This window comes from Harpegnathos saltator, unplaced genomic scaffold (assembly GCF_003227715.2).
Source record: "Harpegnathos saltator strain DR-91 unplaced genomic scaffold, Hsal_v8.6 scaffold168, whole genome shotgun sequence".
NCBI classification, from domain to species: domain Eukaryota; kingdom Metazoa; phylum Arthropoda; class Insecta; order Hymenoptera; family Formicidae; genus Harpegnathos; species Harpegnathos saltator.
Window position 1 is genome coordinate 115164 of NW_020229948.1, and position 16964 is coordinate 132127.

Genomic DNA, 16964 nt, shown 5'->3' on the forward strand with positions numbered 1-16964 from the left:
AAGAAGAGAACACACACGCGACGTTTGTGCAACATGTCCCGTTCGCGCTTTCGACCCCGGAGCGAATATCGATTCCATCGTATATATTCGCGGCGGAGGATATATCATTACATCACGAGATGGGTCGTTCCGTCACACGCTGGGGAACCGGTTTCTGTGGTTGAGCGGGTTAAACCGCGGCTTTTTAACGTAACGGCCAAGGATACGATGTGGCGTGGACACGCGCATAAGGCACACGACGACCGCCGGCGACCTCGGTCCTTCCTCTCGCTGACGACGAGTCAACCCCCTTTGTGACCCAAATCCGACGTCCTCGCAATTTATCCGACCGACCGCTCGACACGAATCCGCGACGGCGAGCCGGCAGGTGAACACGTCGTCCGACCTGCCGGGACGAATCGCACCGATCGTCCGAACGAACGCGAGGCGGCTCGCTGCGCTCGATGCGGATTCGTGAAATAAAGTACAAGTGCTTACGAGAGGAAGAGTGTTTTTAATAATGCAACGGGGGGGTGGGGTCGTATGCTTACAATAATAATAGTACGCACGAGGGGAAGACAAAATATGAGATGTACAATCAATCGTCATGCGTTAAATACGTCGTACGTTTCGCGATCTAAGTTCTAGTCGGCACTACGCTCTTTCTCTCCTCTCCTCTCCTCTCTTCACCTCTCTCTCTCTCTCTCTCTCTCCCTTATAAGTCGCTGGTTACATTTACGGAGATACAACGAGTACATACGTGGTGGATATAGATACGTGCGTAAGTGCCGCGTAAACGATACGACGGCTGCTAATCCCGCTAAACGAATTCCAACACGAATCCAGAGACGAACGATAATTCACAGGAGGATGATCCTTGGAACGTTCAGGAGGTGTATAGTACGTATGCCGGATCGCCCGGTGCTCGTTAGATCGCGTTGATACACCTTGGAGCGAACGTTCAGAGGTGTGCAAGAAGGGATCACGAGTAAAAGCAAACCAGGTGGAAAGCAAGAGTGGAGGAGCAACTCGATCGCGAAGAAGAAACAAGAGGCGCGAGAAGCTCGAAAGGATCTACGGAGAACTATCGTTCGGAGCACGAAACAGCGGCGATAATACTTCTCGTAAATATATATTCTACGTACGCTAGATAATAAATATATATATATATATGTATGTATGTATGTATATATGTACGTTGTCGTTATTGCGCGTGTCGGTATAGTCACGATTTCTCGTGAACGCATCGGGGGGCTAAGGATGCGCGATAAACCAAACTACTCTGCTACTCGCGAGCGACACGGAAAAAAGCAACTCCGTCAGCATGACTGAGAATCTCTCCGTTAGCCGGGGACCAGACGACGATTCAACTTGCGGAGGCGGGAAGATTCCCGCAGGAGGTTTCCGCTCGGTCGCGATAACGCACTCGAGGAAAATAGACCGGTTGAGTAAACGCGAGTAACGAACGAAGCGACTCCTGCGCGCGGAGATGCCATTTGTCGTCAGCGAGTCCTCGTCCGGTCCCCGCTCTGACGGTCGCACCGACTGAGATCTTTTCTCGTGCACGTACTCGCCGACTATTCCCTGAACTATCAGCTATCTCGCGGTCGGAAAAATGAAAAATATATCTATCTGCGCTATTTTTCGGTTCCGCAGTCCAGCGTGGAACTCAAAGGTAAGCGCATCTCTTCTCGCTTCTGGAGCGAGCTATCCGCTAAAACGTAACGAGGGATCAAAGTGCGGCGTACGATGCGCGCGAAGAACGCGACCGAGAGCCGAAGGTGAGACACCGACTCGTCGTCGTCGTCATCGACGTCTCTCTCTTGCGGAGAGTGTCGGAACGAGCAACGCGAACGATAACGCGAAGGAATGTCTCGTGGACGCGGTCGGCGAAGAAAGATAAGCACGAGGCCAGGTCGGCTCAAAGAGCGCGTTTGACGCATAGAATAAACGCGCGGTCGGAATCGAAGAGTCGGGAGGAGAAACTGTTTGAAGAGTCACGACGAAGATTCGGAGGAGGACGAGCTCGGGGGGGGGGGGGGGGAGGCAGAGTGCTCCGCTGAGGGCGGAGAGTGGTAAATACGGTTTTATTATCGTCGAGTGTGTCGTAAGACTCGCATGCGACGAGCCCGCAGCCACGTTCTTACCTTCCGCAACGACCTTCCGGGAAAGAGGATATTGATATCGGAGTCGACTATCGAGTTTACCGGTCCACGCACGCGAGTGCACGCTCGCGTGTCTTCTACGAAGCTACACGCGTCTTCTATACCTAAATAGCAGCTCTCTATAATGCCACAAGTATACATGTTCGATTAATACTCGGCGACACGCCGGAGGACGTCCTGCACCGACGTGCTGGCACCCGTCAAAGTTACGTGTGTCTACGTGTTAAATAGTACCAAAGATTATCGTTAAATGACGGCCGTTTGGACGACTAGGAGAGGTCTAGACTACTACTGAGGATTGCGATCGAAACACCAGTTTTTGGACCAGTTTTCTTCTTCTTCTTCGTCTTTCTTCTTTTTTTTTCTCTCTTTTTTCTTTTCCTTTTTAGGTTGTATTACGTGAGGACGACAATTTTGGAAGGACTCGACGGACCATCGTATGAAATTGGAAAAATAATCTCTATCATCCTCGCTACTACGTCTGTCTCACCACCGCGCTCGCACGCGCCGCCACATCGCTGATATCGGAGAACACGCGTGGCCGAGGTATCACCGTCGAGGACAAGGTAGAAGGTACCTTTTGCACGAACGAAGGATCGGAATTGCCATACACGCACGCGAGCTCGAGCGAATCCTCGCAGCGTTGTGAGCAGCTGCGCGACGAGCCGACTGCAAACAGCGAGCGGTTTGCAGCCCAGCCTGTTTCGGTGGATTGCTCCTTATTATTTGATACTACGCACCGACTACGCTTCGACTATACTTGAAAGTTGGTAATTTTCCCGACTATATAATAAAAGGACGCACTGTTATGTGGACTGTAATCTTGAGGAAAGACTGCCAAGTGTGGTTTTTTGCGGTGAGATCACGTTAAGCCGTATTCTCTGGTCTGGATCGAAGAAAGAGGGATAAATCGACGAGATAATTGATTAACTTTATCCGAAGGGGGTGGGGAGGTTCGCGGGAGCTTGCAGGACTAGTACCTTTGAGGTAGCACCTATCCCATCCGTGTGTGAGTGTGTATGTGTGTGTGTCAAGGATTCGAGAAACTCTCGAGGGATGGATGGGACATGATTGGTTATTATACATTAATACCGGATTATCAGCACTTCTCGGAACCTAATCGATACTTGAAAAATAGGAGAGACGGATAAACCGACGGAGCATAATTCTCCAAACGAACGGTGACTGCACAGTCTGTTGTCAAGAAAAAAAAAAAAAGAAAAAAAAAAGATATATATATATATCTATACACAGTTCACTCTTCTTAACGTATATAAAATTATCAGACTAGGAATCACGCGCGCTCAAAGAAGTCTCGTGTTAAAACTATAATGCTCGCTTGGCGAGAATTCAAGAGGTACTCCAATTTATTAGTCTACTCTAACCGAACCTTTCGCGGAGAAACACCGCATATTGGAGAAATGATACTTCTTAACACAAGTCGCTTCCTGTTCGAAAACGCTTTCTCTCTTTCTCTCTTTCTCTCTCTCTCTCTCTCTCTCTCTCTCTCTCTCTCTCTCGAATCTACATGAAAAAAAAGGATCGGTTGAACGTTAACGTTCAACGACGACGAATAAGCCAGAAAATAGAATTTCTGCTTCTTGCGAATCGATTTCGTTCCCAAGGATCGGAAATTCCGTTTTCTTCGTCGCCAAAAGGTGTTTGGTTCATTCGTCGTCGCGTTGACTTCCCCAACCAACCTTTTTCCTCCGTATATGACCTAATCGTTTTACCGTATATCCTACCTAGCCATGGTCAGTCGTTAAATTTGCCAGTTGCAACACCATAGACGTTATTGTAGATGCCGTGTCATCGTAATCATCGCTTGCGCCGCTCAATCACTCACTCTCTCTCCCTTTCTCTCTCTCTCTCTCTCTCTCTCTCTCTCTCTCTCTCTCTCTCTCTCTCGCGCGCTTTCTCTCTTCCGCCAATGTCCGTCACGTTTGATTCGTAAGTGGTTGCGTGGGTAAAATTATTGCCCGAGACGAGTAATCGTAGACCGAGAAATTCCTACACCTTTCCTGACACTCTCCGTTCGTCGTCCAGCTTGACTCTGACGCGACTGACTCGTCGAAATCACGAGACCACTTACGGACCAAGCTTGCACGTCCGTGTGTATTATCTGTGTCGGTAATCAGCTGCGGTTATCAGTTTTGCTAGTCGACATTCAAGGGAGGACCGGCGGACTCTGCTCGCTAGTTAGGGTATGTCAGCTGGTAGTAGTCTCCACCCGCGGAGTCCTCATCGGGGATTTGCAATTGCTTCACCCGTTTTACTAGCGCGCTAGAACACAGAATACTCTCGCTGAATTGTGACGTCTCCTGTGTGATGCGGTCATGTTAAATTTCGTGTCTGTTCTTGCTTTTTCTTTTTTGTTTTGCAAGCACAGGGGGTGGGGGGAAGGCTGTATCATCGTCTGATGGCGTAAAGTCTGATCGGGAAGAACAGACGCGATCGGCTCGCGACATCTTCTCGTCGATGGTGTGACGCTAAGAATTCGAGATGCTTTCGCAAGGAGGAGGACACCAATTCGGCCGTTCTGACGACCGACGAAGAACCTCTTCGGCTGGATTCACATTGTCCCCCGTCCAGGTGGCAGACTGCGTCGATCCTCCCTTGAAACATTCTCCGATGCTTTTCCCGTTGGGGTATTCACAATGTCCGTCACCGTCGCATCTGTCCGTTCCTATTAAAAAAAATACTTGACGGAGGATTTGCGGACTCTTGTTTGCCGCCGTCTGAACGGACAGTGTGAATCCAGTCTTACGGAAACATCGCGAATTATCAAACGGCGACTCAACACTCGCTCTCGTATAATCAAATGAACGTGGTCTTCCCAGGCAGACCTGCACGCTTTGGCGGACATCGTTGAAAAGACAATTTGCAGATGGGGAAACGTCTTCGATTAATCTATCTGTCTGTCTGTCTGTCTGTCCGTTCATTTGTTCGTTCGATCGTACGCATTCACAGACCCGCTCTCGGTCGCGCTGTCATCACTTCATCACTTTAACGAAAACTTAACGAAAACGGCCGACACAAAACAGAGACAAGTACGAAATGTCGCATCTCGACGAAAGCTTCAAGATGATATCGACTCGAGAGTTGCACGAGATCGAGGACTGCTACTACTGCGTAGGGAAAAGACGGGGGGGGGGGGGAGATGAGAACGGATGGGCGGTGGTGTACGAGTCTAATGCGAATGCTCGTCGGAATGTAGTTTTTTTTCTTCTCTTTTTGTCTCTCGCGTTCGTCGAGAAAGCCACCAGGCGAAAAAGAGCCGCCGACGCGAAAGAGAGTAGGTTGTTATGCGCATGTAGCCATGACGCGCTCGAAATTTAGCCGGATTAGCTCGGATCGCGGGATCTCGTTATTTTGCGAGCGATAACGCAATCCGAAATGCTGTTTCTTCAACGCAGTCAAGAGACGGAGCCGTCTTCTAGGTACATAAACGTGTATAGAACTCGAAATATACGCGCGTGTGCGATATTTTTTTTTTGTGCGAATGCGCGGAGGAGTGCAATGACCGACTTTTCCGATCCTTCGTTGCAAAATTAACATCATCGGGTCTATCAATATATGGTATATGTGGTGCACAGAATATATAAAAAGAATCTCTTCGTGGAGTATCGTGTGTGACATCCTTCCCCTCTCTCTCTCTCTCTCCCTCTCTCTCTCTCTCTCTCTCTCTCTCTCTCTCTCTCTCTCTCTCTCTAAAGACTTGCACTAAATTGTCGTTCGATCGAAAAAAAGAAGAATTACCTTACGAAGAAAAATGCCCGTATGATTGATACACGTCGACCAAGATAGTATCGACTCTTCGTTCTACATTGCAAGTTCGGAAAATGCTGAAAGAGTGCGCTTCTCCTTCGGGTACGACGAAGTCAGAGCGACGTTTCGAAAGAATGTACAAATGCGTGCGTCTCTTCCGCAGCCGCACGTTACCGATTTCTCGTAATAATCGTCCCGCGCGTGACGTGATTGTGAACGTTCAGCGTCCAATTCCCTTGCGGAACTTTTTGTACACGAAAAACATGATATACAAAAAATTCGGAAGGTCGCGCAAAGTCGATTCGGGACGAGCGAGATCCATGTGAGAGTTTGCGGCTCATAGTCACACAGTAGGCATACACACACAGTGAATAACACTAATTCAACAGTCGGATGACGCATCCGCATCCTCTGTCTCCTCCCTTCGTGTAGTATGCACATTTCGTCAACTAATTATGCCACACAGCATCGATACAGGTATTCTTTCAACCCCTCTCCTACGCATTTCTCTACTTCTAATTCAAGCCTGCTACAGTGATGCGCCGTCCATTGACGAATCTCCAGCTACTGCCAGTGCTACGGGCGCGTCGAAATCAACGGAAATGATGCATTATGCGAGCAATCGCTATTACGTAGCCAGGAAAGCGCAAAAAATAACCAACGAAAGCGGGATGTTGCGGTCGAAAGACATAGATTTGCAACGAACGTAAAACATAACGTAAAGAGGCAGAATGATACTGCGATCAGGGTATCCAAGCCACGATGAGACGCATGAAACGAGGAAGAAGCGCTGCGGAGAACACAAGGCTCGAGTAACTTCAAACTTCACCTTCCGCGCGTAAAACAAGTCTGCGACGCACACGGGAAGTACTTGATGCGTTCCTACGGCCCGTCCGGAAGGGGAGGAACGTCTTCCCGCAATTTGCATATAATTTGCAAGTACAACGTGTCACGCGTTGTAACCCTAATCGCGCCACGTTTCGTTAACTATACCTGAGGAAGCGTCGTGCACACCGCGAGCTTTCGTTCACGTCGAGCAACGTAAGCGTGAAAGGTAGCGAGAAAAAGGCGAGTACACACCCGGATTCGACGGCGGCCTGATTGTTGTTGTTGCCGGCTCCTCCACCGTTGACATTGTTGTTGGCCGAATTGGAATTCGCCTGCTCCTGCATATGCGCGGTGCTCAGCAACGAGCTCCACTGCCTCACCATTTCCTCGCCCTGCGCCTCCAGTTCCGAGATTATAGTGGCGTCGTCCAGCTCGTGCAGCGCCGGATTGGAGTTTAATCTGAAAGATATCGACAACGTAGCGATCTAGCCGACGGACTCGCGCGACGGAGGGGAAATTGCGTTTCCCACTTTTATCCTTATCTGTATCTCGCGAGTTGAGACCCGATCGGACAGATATGTCGTATTAATAAGGATGACTAACCGCTGCTGTTCCTCGTAGGAACTCGTGTCGCTATAATCCAACATTAAGTCATCCGAGGCGATAGACTCGCAGGGAGACAAGGTGTCCACACTCCCGGCTCGGTGTATTCGCCCGTGGTGGGGGCTATTCGCTACGCCTTTCATGTGCAACGCACCACCACCTGCAATGCAAATCACAACTCGTCGATAAACGAGACACGAATTTTTATTATTAGTAACTATATCCAAATCTGTATCCAACGAGAGAGAGAGAAGTACGTGTACAACCCGGAGCCGGAATCTCGTCACTGCTCTGAGAGAGCATTCAGTGAAAGGAAACGAGCAGATCGAGCGCGAGAAAGAGTCACCGAGGAGAGTCATCTGGCGCAACACGCACCTCGGGAGGACGACTCCCAGAATAGCAGTCAAGTCCTTACTCACTCGTCTTAGAATTCGTCTCGATCAGAGTGTGGCTATTCTCGGTGATTACTTGACTCCCCATAGCAGACTGCGCCTCGATCCTTGCTCTCGAGTTGTCGTCGAAGATTAATCCGGGCTGATCCGCGATCTCATCGTCAAAGAACTCCCTACCCTCCGACAGGCTCAACGAGTTGGAAGCATTCGTCGGAGTGCCAGGACTGTCGTCCTCCAAGGTGTTGTCCGAGGGTTCCAGGACGTGATCGTCCTTCTTCGAGGCCTTCCCGTCCGATTGGGTGATGCTGGCCGTAGGACTGTCGAACAGACTGTCGACCGGAGAGGTCTCGTCGTCTATTAAGGTGGTCGTGGTGGCGGCGGCGGCGGCGAAGGCTGGATCCTCGATGGTGAGCAGCACCGAGCGCAACGCGTTTTTCGTGGCGACGCCGTTCTTGGTCGCGGCCGTGATCGCCTGCGCGTGTTGTATGGAGCCGGAGCGCTGGCAATCGTCGCTCGAGCTCAAAGAATATTCGTCCGCCATTGCCTCGCCGTGGCCGTACTCGGGATCGTCGGAGCTGGGCGGGCTAAAGTCCGACTTGATGGAAGGGATCTTTTCCGAGTGCGAGCGGTCCTTGTAGACCTTCTCCTCGCTCAGGCAACCTTCGTCGTAGCCCTCCGAGGACGTGGTAGACATGGACGTGGTCGACTCGGTGTACCTGTTGTCCTTGCTCACGATCCGCTGGTACTGCGTGGTTCTCTCGCGCACGAAGCCGGTGTTGAGGTTGGCGCTGGCGAAGGACTTGGGCAACGGGATCACGGAGATCTCCGTGACCGTGCTGTCGTCGTCCCGGACATCTCTCACGTCGAAGCTCTTGCCGCTCACCACCATCCGCAGATTTCTCGGTCTGCCGATGCCGCGCCTCCTCATGGAGCCATCGTCCGCGTAATCCAACGAGCGGATTCTGTCGTTGTCCTCGGGGCAAGCCGCTTGGCTGCTAACGCCCGAGTCCTCGGTTATCGAGCCCTCTTTCGAGCTGGCCGAGCCCTTGTACGTCGACGTGGATACCTTCCTACTCTGATTCGCCGCTGTCTTGGCGATCTTGGAATTTGAGTCGTTCACCCTTACGGCGTACTGAGGTAACGGCAAGTGGCTGGTGTGTAGAGTGTACCTGCTGATGGGCTCCGGAATGCCCGAAACTCGCTTGTTCACGTCCGCTGCATTGCCGGTCAAATTGCCGCCGTAAACCACGTTATTTGACGGCGACAAGCGAGCCTTCGTCGTCGGCGCCGCGTTGTACACATGTAGAACTCTATTCGGTTGCTTGGCGAAGTAGTTGTCCGATTGTTGTTGCTGATGGTGTTGCTGTTGCTGCTGCTGCTGTTGTAGCTGCTGCTGCTGCTGCTGCAGCAGCTTCTCCTGATTATAGTGGCTGATACTGTGACTGTTGCATATGTCGCCAACCTTGTTGGTGAATTTCTGCGGCTGCCGGTAGCCGAAGCGATTCGTCCGGACGCCGATGCCGCTAGAATCCTTCTTAGGCGGCGCTAATCGCGGCGTCGAGCGGCCGGACGACGAGTTGTGAATCGCCGCGTTGCTGTTGTCGTCGTCCCGCCTGCGGTCTTGCTCCGGGCCAGCCGATTTGGATCGAGGATGCAGCAGACTCGATTCGGTACCGGCGAAGCCCGTGATCGGCATCGGAATCCCGCTGGCGGGTCTTCGTCGGAATCCAAAGGACATCGCGGTGCCGCGCGTGTGCGACGTACCCCGTCTCGACGAGCCCCGCTGATCACCCTGAAACACGATCGAAGATTGTCTCGTTCAGTCGGATTTGATGAAACTTCAGTCAGAGCGGCCAAGTCGCGCGGAAGAGAGAACGAATTATCGAGTCGCGACGGACGACTGAATCGAAATGTGCGATCAAAACACGTTCTCTCGCCGGCCGGATCTCCTCGATACGAATCGCTCTCTCGTCGGGAGCGCGCGAGAAACGGTACGCGATTCGCGATCGTGGACTTTTTATCGCCGGGTCTTGAATCGAGCCGGGGAAGCAGCCACCTACAGATCGCTATCGTCTCTCCACAAACGTCACGAACAAAGAGCACGTCGTATCAAGGCGGCGGTTGTTATCAGCAGGTAGCAGTTTCAGTCACGCATCGTTCGCGACGATTATATCCTGCGGGAAGGGATCGATATCGCGGTGGAAACGCGCTTCAACGGTGCGCCCAGCTGGAACTTTTACCATTCGACTGCAGAATTTCGCGAGGGTTCGCGACTGCCGGAGCCGATCGTCTCGCGACTGCAACTCCTCGATCTCAACTCCCCTCTGCCTTCTTGTCTTCTCGCGACATCCGACAGACCAAGATCGGCATTTTCACAGTCGGATAGATTTACGTAACGTCTAAGAGACACCTTAGAAGGGTTAATCTTCTTTTAGGTATACCCGAAAGACGCACAAAGGACATTCACACCGAAGTGCAAATTTATGCATCGTGACGACTGATGCTCTTCGTCAACTTTACGATGTGAAGACGCACGGCAAAAGTACACGGTAAAAGCATTTCCCATGCTACTTTCTCAAAATTCCGAAACGTCCGAAACAATACGAGCGCAAGGCGACGTGATACTTCCTCAGTGTACGAGAACGTCGCTATCTCGCCGAGAGGAGGACTCTGCCCGTGCGCGCTGCGTTTGGGGCAGCAACCTGAAGATGAGCTTGACACGATGTTCGCTGCAAGATGGACGGCGGCCCGAGGGCTCGCCCGACGGCTGCGAATGTACGTACCGCACGCGTACGTTCGCGGGGTGCGCTCAGGGGGTTCGTTCGGCGAGAGCTCGCTGCTGCGTGATCCCCGGTTTGCAAGAGTATCAATCAATACTCCTATACAGACGCGGCAGGGTTATATAACGGCCGCGAGAGCGGGGAAACTACGGCATAGCCGATAGTGCACCCTAGGCGCGGGCGAAGCTTCCGGCCGGAGAAGACGATACACGCACACCAGCACCGCATTGTCCGAGAGCGACGTGCGACTTCGATCGCGCGTACGTGCGGCGACAGGCCGCGACTCGCGGCGGAGTGTCGCGTTCACGGACGCTCTCCTCGTCCGAGCCACCATGCAGCAGCGGCCAACCCCGTTTGAACTCCAGAAATAGAGTAACCGACGAGCGCGGCTGCGGTCCGACAAATCTGGGATTGCGCTCGCGCGTCTCGGGCGAGTCGCGAAGGAGAGAGAAAGAGAATCGCCCGTGAGGAGAGACTCCTCGAGATCGCGGAGAAGTCTCCCCACGTGAAAAGGCCGAGCGATCTCGGCCCGGCGCGACGCGACGCGACGCGACGGTACGACGCCGTTTCGCGACAATTGCGAATCGATCAGTCCGGACAGCCGGAGAGCAGCTATCGACAGCTTGCACCTTATGATGTAACGAAGTCGAGCAACGAGTGCACCAAGCCGACGAGGAACTCGAGATATCGCCGGCGCTGCACTTGGGAGCTGATTAAACGAATGTTTTACACGAGGACTCGGCGAAGAGCCCCGTGTCTCGCCGCGTTTCCACCGTCGTGCGATGAGATCCACTCATCCTCGCGCATTCCGTCATTAGAGCACCTAATAAGCTCTCTGAGGAAACTCATCAGCTGCATGTCGAGTGATACTCGAGCGATATTAATAATACGACGGTGACTCCACGGAATCGTCAAACTCGCGCACACACATACACAAGCACACACGTATGCAGAAGAAGAAACACACACAAAGAGAAAAAAAAAGAGAGGAAAGGAACGGGAGAGAGCGGCTCGAGCGAGGATCCTCCAAGTGATCCATGAAGAGGAACGTCCTCGGGAAGCATCCTCCCTTACCGCAACGCCGGTGCCCTTCTCGTTCTCCAACGAGTCGTCCTCGCATCTCGTGCTGCCGTACCGGTACTCCATGGTGTGTTCTCTTCCGGGCCAATGTCACAGCCGGTCGTCGATCGATTTCTCTCTCTCTCTCTCTCTCTCTCTCTCTCTCTCTCTCTCTCTCTCTCTCTCTCTCTCTCTCTCTCTCTCTCTCCCTCTCTCTCTCTCTCTCTCTATCTCTCTATCTATCTCTCTCTCTCTCTCTTCCTGGCGGGGATTGCGTCGCGGCGCGGCCACCCTCTGTCGCGCTCTGCGCGGCTCTCACGCCGTCATGTCCAGACTCACAAGATATTTCGCAGCGGACGGCGCGTGTTCACGTCGTCTTCGTGGTCGGTCACATCGTCAGGACGGTGCACGCTTCGGCGACGTGTGGAAGAACGCGCGGCGGCAGGTGCAGCCGTCGGTCGTCGGTTGTCGTCGTTGTCGTCGTCGTCGCCGTCGTCGTCGTCGTCGTCGTCGTCGTCGTCGTGTCACCCCCGCAATCGCGTCTTCGTGAACGCCTCTTCCGTCTCGCGAACGAAGCTCGTGGGATGCGAAGAAAAGCGAGCGCGAGGGATCGATCCGGCCGTCTGCGCCGGCGTCGCGACGCCGACGCCGATGCTGACGCGGCACACCGAGGGGTTGATTTTGCGGATGCGCCCAGGTACATACCCCCCGATATACAGGGTGTGCTCGGGCGCGAGGGTGCCTGCGAGTCGACCGCTTCAACTTGGCGGCTGCCGCTCTCATCATGCCAATTGCATTTGTCAGACACGAGCGCCGTTACCGTTACCGTTCGGCTTCAAGTCGGATTCAAGTTCACCTTGACCGTCCGACATTCTCGAAGAAGGCTGTCGTGCCTCTCGGAGTCTGCGTGTTCTGGAAATAACCGCCTGCCCGCAGTGGGCCTGCCTCTATATTACAGTCGCTTCCGTGGAAGACCGCGATCGATTTCAGGTGGCGGCCGAGAGACACCCTCTTCCTTCGCGGCGCGCTTCTGCTTTCATGAGTTTTTCTTCCACGACGATGCGTCATCGTCTAGCGTTAGCGGCAGACACGCGACTACTCCTGCGTGATCTTCTGAGAGAATGACGAGAAACCAGCCGAGTTCCCAGACGTCACGAGCCGCGCCTTCAGCGGGAACGATATACCCTAATAGTACACTTCATTGGCGTTACATTGGTATTACATTGGATAAGGTGACATAAATTGGGGTTACATTGGCCCAGTGTATCCCAATATACAACTAATATTGGTTAAACATTAAATTACAATATATTGCCAATATTGCACAGCATTGTTATACCAATATTGACTTACACTGGGACTACATTGGTCCAATGTATCCTAATATGCAGCCAATATTGGTTAGATATCAAATTACAAGATATCGCCAATATTGCACAACATTGTTATACCAATATTGACTTACATTGGGACTACATTGGCCCAATGTATCCCAATATACAACTAATATTGGTTAGACATTAAATTACAATATATCGCCAATATTGCATAGCATTGTTATACCAGTATTGACTTACATTGGGACTACATTGGCCCAATGTATCCCAATACGCAGCCAATATTGGTTAGATATCAAATTACAAGATATCGCCAATATTGCACAGCATTGTTATACCAATATTGACTTACATTGGGGTTACATTGGCCCAATGTATCCCAATATGCAGCCAATATTGGTTAGATATCAGATTACAAGATATCGCCAATATTGCACAGCATTGTTATACCAATATTGACTTACATTGGGACTACATTGGCCCAATGTATCCCAATATACAACCAATATTGGTTAGACATTAAATTACAATATATCGCTAATATTGCATAGCATTGTTATACCAATATTGACTTACATTGGGGTTACATTGGCCAATATTGGGGGCCCAATTTGTAGCCAATATTGTCCCAACAATATATGCTACTAGGGTACAGATTCGCTGATGCGTTGTTCGCAAGATTAAGGTTCTTGGAAACTGTGTTCCTCCTTTAGATTAGATCGCGCGGAGAACGAGAGCGCCTTGGCCGATTGATCGGCGTGATAAGAACGTGGAGGCATTTCCTGATATCGATAAGAAGTCGCGACGGCAGCTTTAGATTCGCTCTTCTTTCTTCACGGCGCGACTTTGCCGCGAAGCAACCGGCCTTGCTGATAAGAAGAGCGACGCGCTTTCGCGTCTCTACCGCCTCTCTTCTCTACCGCTGACGCCGCGCACAAAGGGCGTTTCGCGCGAACAACGTGGCGGACGACTTGAATCCGCGCGAATGCGCTTCTTCTCGCCGATCGAGCTCGATCAGTCAGACTATCCGCAACAATCGTGTCCGAAAGAAAGGGGATACCGGGCGCTTCCGCTCTTCGACATACATCTTCTCCTCGTTCCGCGGCGCGGCGAGGAGCGTGCGAGCAGTCGGCCATGATTTCATGTCTCTAACAAGAAGAGAGAGACACGAGAGAGGAACAATGGAGGCGCCCTATCCGATCGGGAGCGAGCGCGCGCGCGCGCGCGAGAAGATCTCGCCGTGCGAATCGGCACGGAGCGGAAAGGAGGAGAAGACAATGGGGAGAAAAGGTAGCCACACGTGCGCTACAGTGCATAGAGACGGGAGAAAGAGAGCGTTCTCCGCGATTTCTCCTTCTTCGCACCTGAAGCGTGCAGCAGCGGCGGTGCGCCGCGTTTTCGAGCCGGCCTTTCGGTTTCCGGCGGCGGGATCACCGCGGGACGCGAGGCGACACGCGTGACGACGAACACAATGGAGAGCAAGCACACGTCGGCTAAGACAAGAGCGACGATCGGCCGCGCGTGAATCGAGGCACCTCCTGATGAACGTGACACTTCCGCGCGCCGGCAGCGCGACCACGACGACGAGACGTGATCTCGCTGCACCGTGAACATCTAACGGCAACGTTCGGCGCTACTTGCGCCACTCAGGAAGAAAGATAGAGAGGGTAAAGTAGAATAGAGCATTTGTATTGTGCTCTGGGAAAGCTCCCCGGGACTTTCGGAAATACATCAAGTGTCAAAACGATAGGTGGTGGTAATAGACAGGGTTTCAGCTGATCGGGAAGGAATGTGTCGCCCACAGACTTCTATATATAAGCTAGACTAACTTCCATTGGTTTTCGTGTATAAAAGCGTGCCTAATGTAAAACATAGAATCGCATACGCACATGCGAATGATACCGTACAAGTATTTTTATTCGAGAAAATGTTAATATCTATCCAATATTTAATATTTACATGAACGCTGAATGTGTCATTGAATGTGCACATTGCAAGAGGAAATATGAAATATTGGATAAATATTAGAGATGTGCGAATCAAGAATTTCTATGTCGAACCGAATCGAATCGAATTTCACTTTTTAAATTCGAATTCGAAGCGAATCGAATCTATGAAATTTTATTCGAATTCGAATCGAATCATTAAAAAATTTAACATGACTATTAAACATGCGAATAATGATGGAAGATTTTAATATCTATGAAAGAGAATATTAATATTGTAATATCATTTTAAAGTAAAATATATATTTAAATATTTAAAGTAATTTATAATTAAGTTATGAATTATAAGTTAAGGGTTCAAACATACAGGCCCAGATGGCCCGTTTTGCAGCTGATGCGCGCAAACGCTAATATTTCAATCGTATTCGAATCTTCGCGATTCGGAAATTTTCGAATTATTCCGATTCGAATCGAATTACATTAGATTCGATTCGATTCGAATTCGAATAGTTCGCACATCTCTAATAAATATTAACATTTTCTGGAGAAAAATGCCTGTACGGTGCAGTTACATCCCTTTCGGAACCTTGCAATGCGCATACGAATGAAATTTTAACACATACTTTTAAGTTATCGGCCTAATGTAATTATCGGTTCGTAACACAGAAGTCTGCGGTGTCATTTCATTAGATACCGTCGACAATATCACCTCGCCTCAAGCTGCCTGACAAAATGACCACTACTCAGTTTTATGCAAATCGCCTTAATTTTATTTGGATTTAATCTGAGCTAATTACGAGTCGCACAGTCATTAACCGCAATCACCGAGAAACACGAGCGATACTCTGTTGCAAGGCAGGACGAGGATGAAAATAAATAAATCTGCAAATCACCCGTGCATAGAGGATGCGTTTACAGTTCCTCCGAGGGAAGGTCATTGATGAGAAGCGAAAACAGCAACGGTAAGTCAACTTAAAGTTCAAAGTGAGCGTCGCTGATGCCAAGACGAGCGGCCGCGCGAGGATAATTATCGCGATTCGCGCATGAGAAAGCGAACTCGCGTGCCGCGAAAGTGGAGATCGATGTGTCCGATACGATACTCGATGGATAATCGAACTCCACTTACATTGCTGATTAGCGTAAGCGTTGGAGCGTGCGAGCGAACGATTCCCGGCGGCTTTCCCGGCGCGCGTCTCAAACGCCGATTCCGATCGTTAATAATCGTCCGCCGTTCGGAAAGGAGACTCTGGTAACAGCGATCGTCGTCACGACCGCGTACTGCGACTTGCGAGCGGAGCATAAATTCAAATGCAAAATTCGCCACGTTCGATCCCGCAAACGTGCGTCGTGAGAAAAGACAGCGAGACACGATGTGACTCTCGAGGTAAACGACATCCGACGCAACATACGCGGTCACGCGTCGCCGATCGCGTGTCCTTACAGGCGGAGCGAGGCAGGACATTGTGCGCTGCGATCGTGGACGAATGGAACGGACGGGCGGACGAACGGATCAACGATCCACGACAGATCCACGCACGAGTGATATATCCGCGAAGCCGTACCGTTGCAGGTAGCAGAATCGTCGTCGCGAGGAAGGGCGTTGAACCTCGACGTGGCCTTCGGCTAACCGCTCGCTCGCTCGCTCGCGCGATCAGCTGGATTTTCCGCTACATACGTGCATTACTCGCGCGGTCCCAGCGAGGTGCTCACACACGTACGTGCTCGCGATGTCTCCGCTGGGTATCGCGTGAAATACAATAACGACGAGCAGTCAGGGACAAAGTTGAGTGTACGCTCGGCGACTCGTGTAGAAGCCGCGTCGTCCGCGTCGTCACGCGCGCGCGCGCGCGCGCGAGCGCGCGAGTCAGCGATAGCCAGCCATGAAATACGGCGGCCTCTGCTGTGAGCGCAGACCTCGAAGTTCAACGGGATCAATGGGAGCGACGTGAAAGAGCGGGCTTTTCACGCAGGGTGAGCGAATCGATCGCAACACTCGCGCGCTGGGGGTGCGTTCGATGAGTCGAGCGTTGCGTGGATTCATCGACTCGTTCTTTGTCCCTTCTGCTTGCGAAATTCACCCTATTCCAGCCGATAATTACCCCGATAA

The 16964-nt window shown here is 51.4% G+C and overlaps 1 protein-coding gene across 11 annotated transcripts in view; it reads right to left on the reverse strand.

Moving 5' to 3' along the window:
• LOC105191517 (putative uncharacterized protein DDB_G0282129) overlaps positions 1-16964 on the reverse strand; it is a 34593-nt gene that overhangs the window by 11938 nt on the left and 5691 nt on the right. For 7 of the 11 annotated variants that reach the window (XM_011154969.3, XM_025297054.1, XM_025297056.1 and 4 more), the window contains 3 exons: positions 7763-9527; positions 7344-7503; positions 6993-7199 (listed from right to left, as the gene is read on the reverse strand). In XM_011154969.3, the coding sequence (XP_011153271.2) occupies positions 6993-7199; positions 7344-7503; positions 7763-9527 (2132 nt within the window). Of the gene's footprint in view, positions 1-6992; positions 7200-7343; positions 7504-7762; positions 9528-9975; positions 10247-10518; positions 10892-11589; positions 11747-11913; positions 12240-16964 lie in introns of those variants that run through there. The other 4 variants (XM_025297060.1, XM_025297057.1, XM_025297061.1 and 1 more) reach the window with 4 other exon arrangements.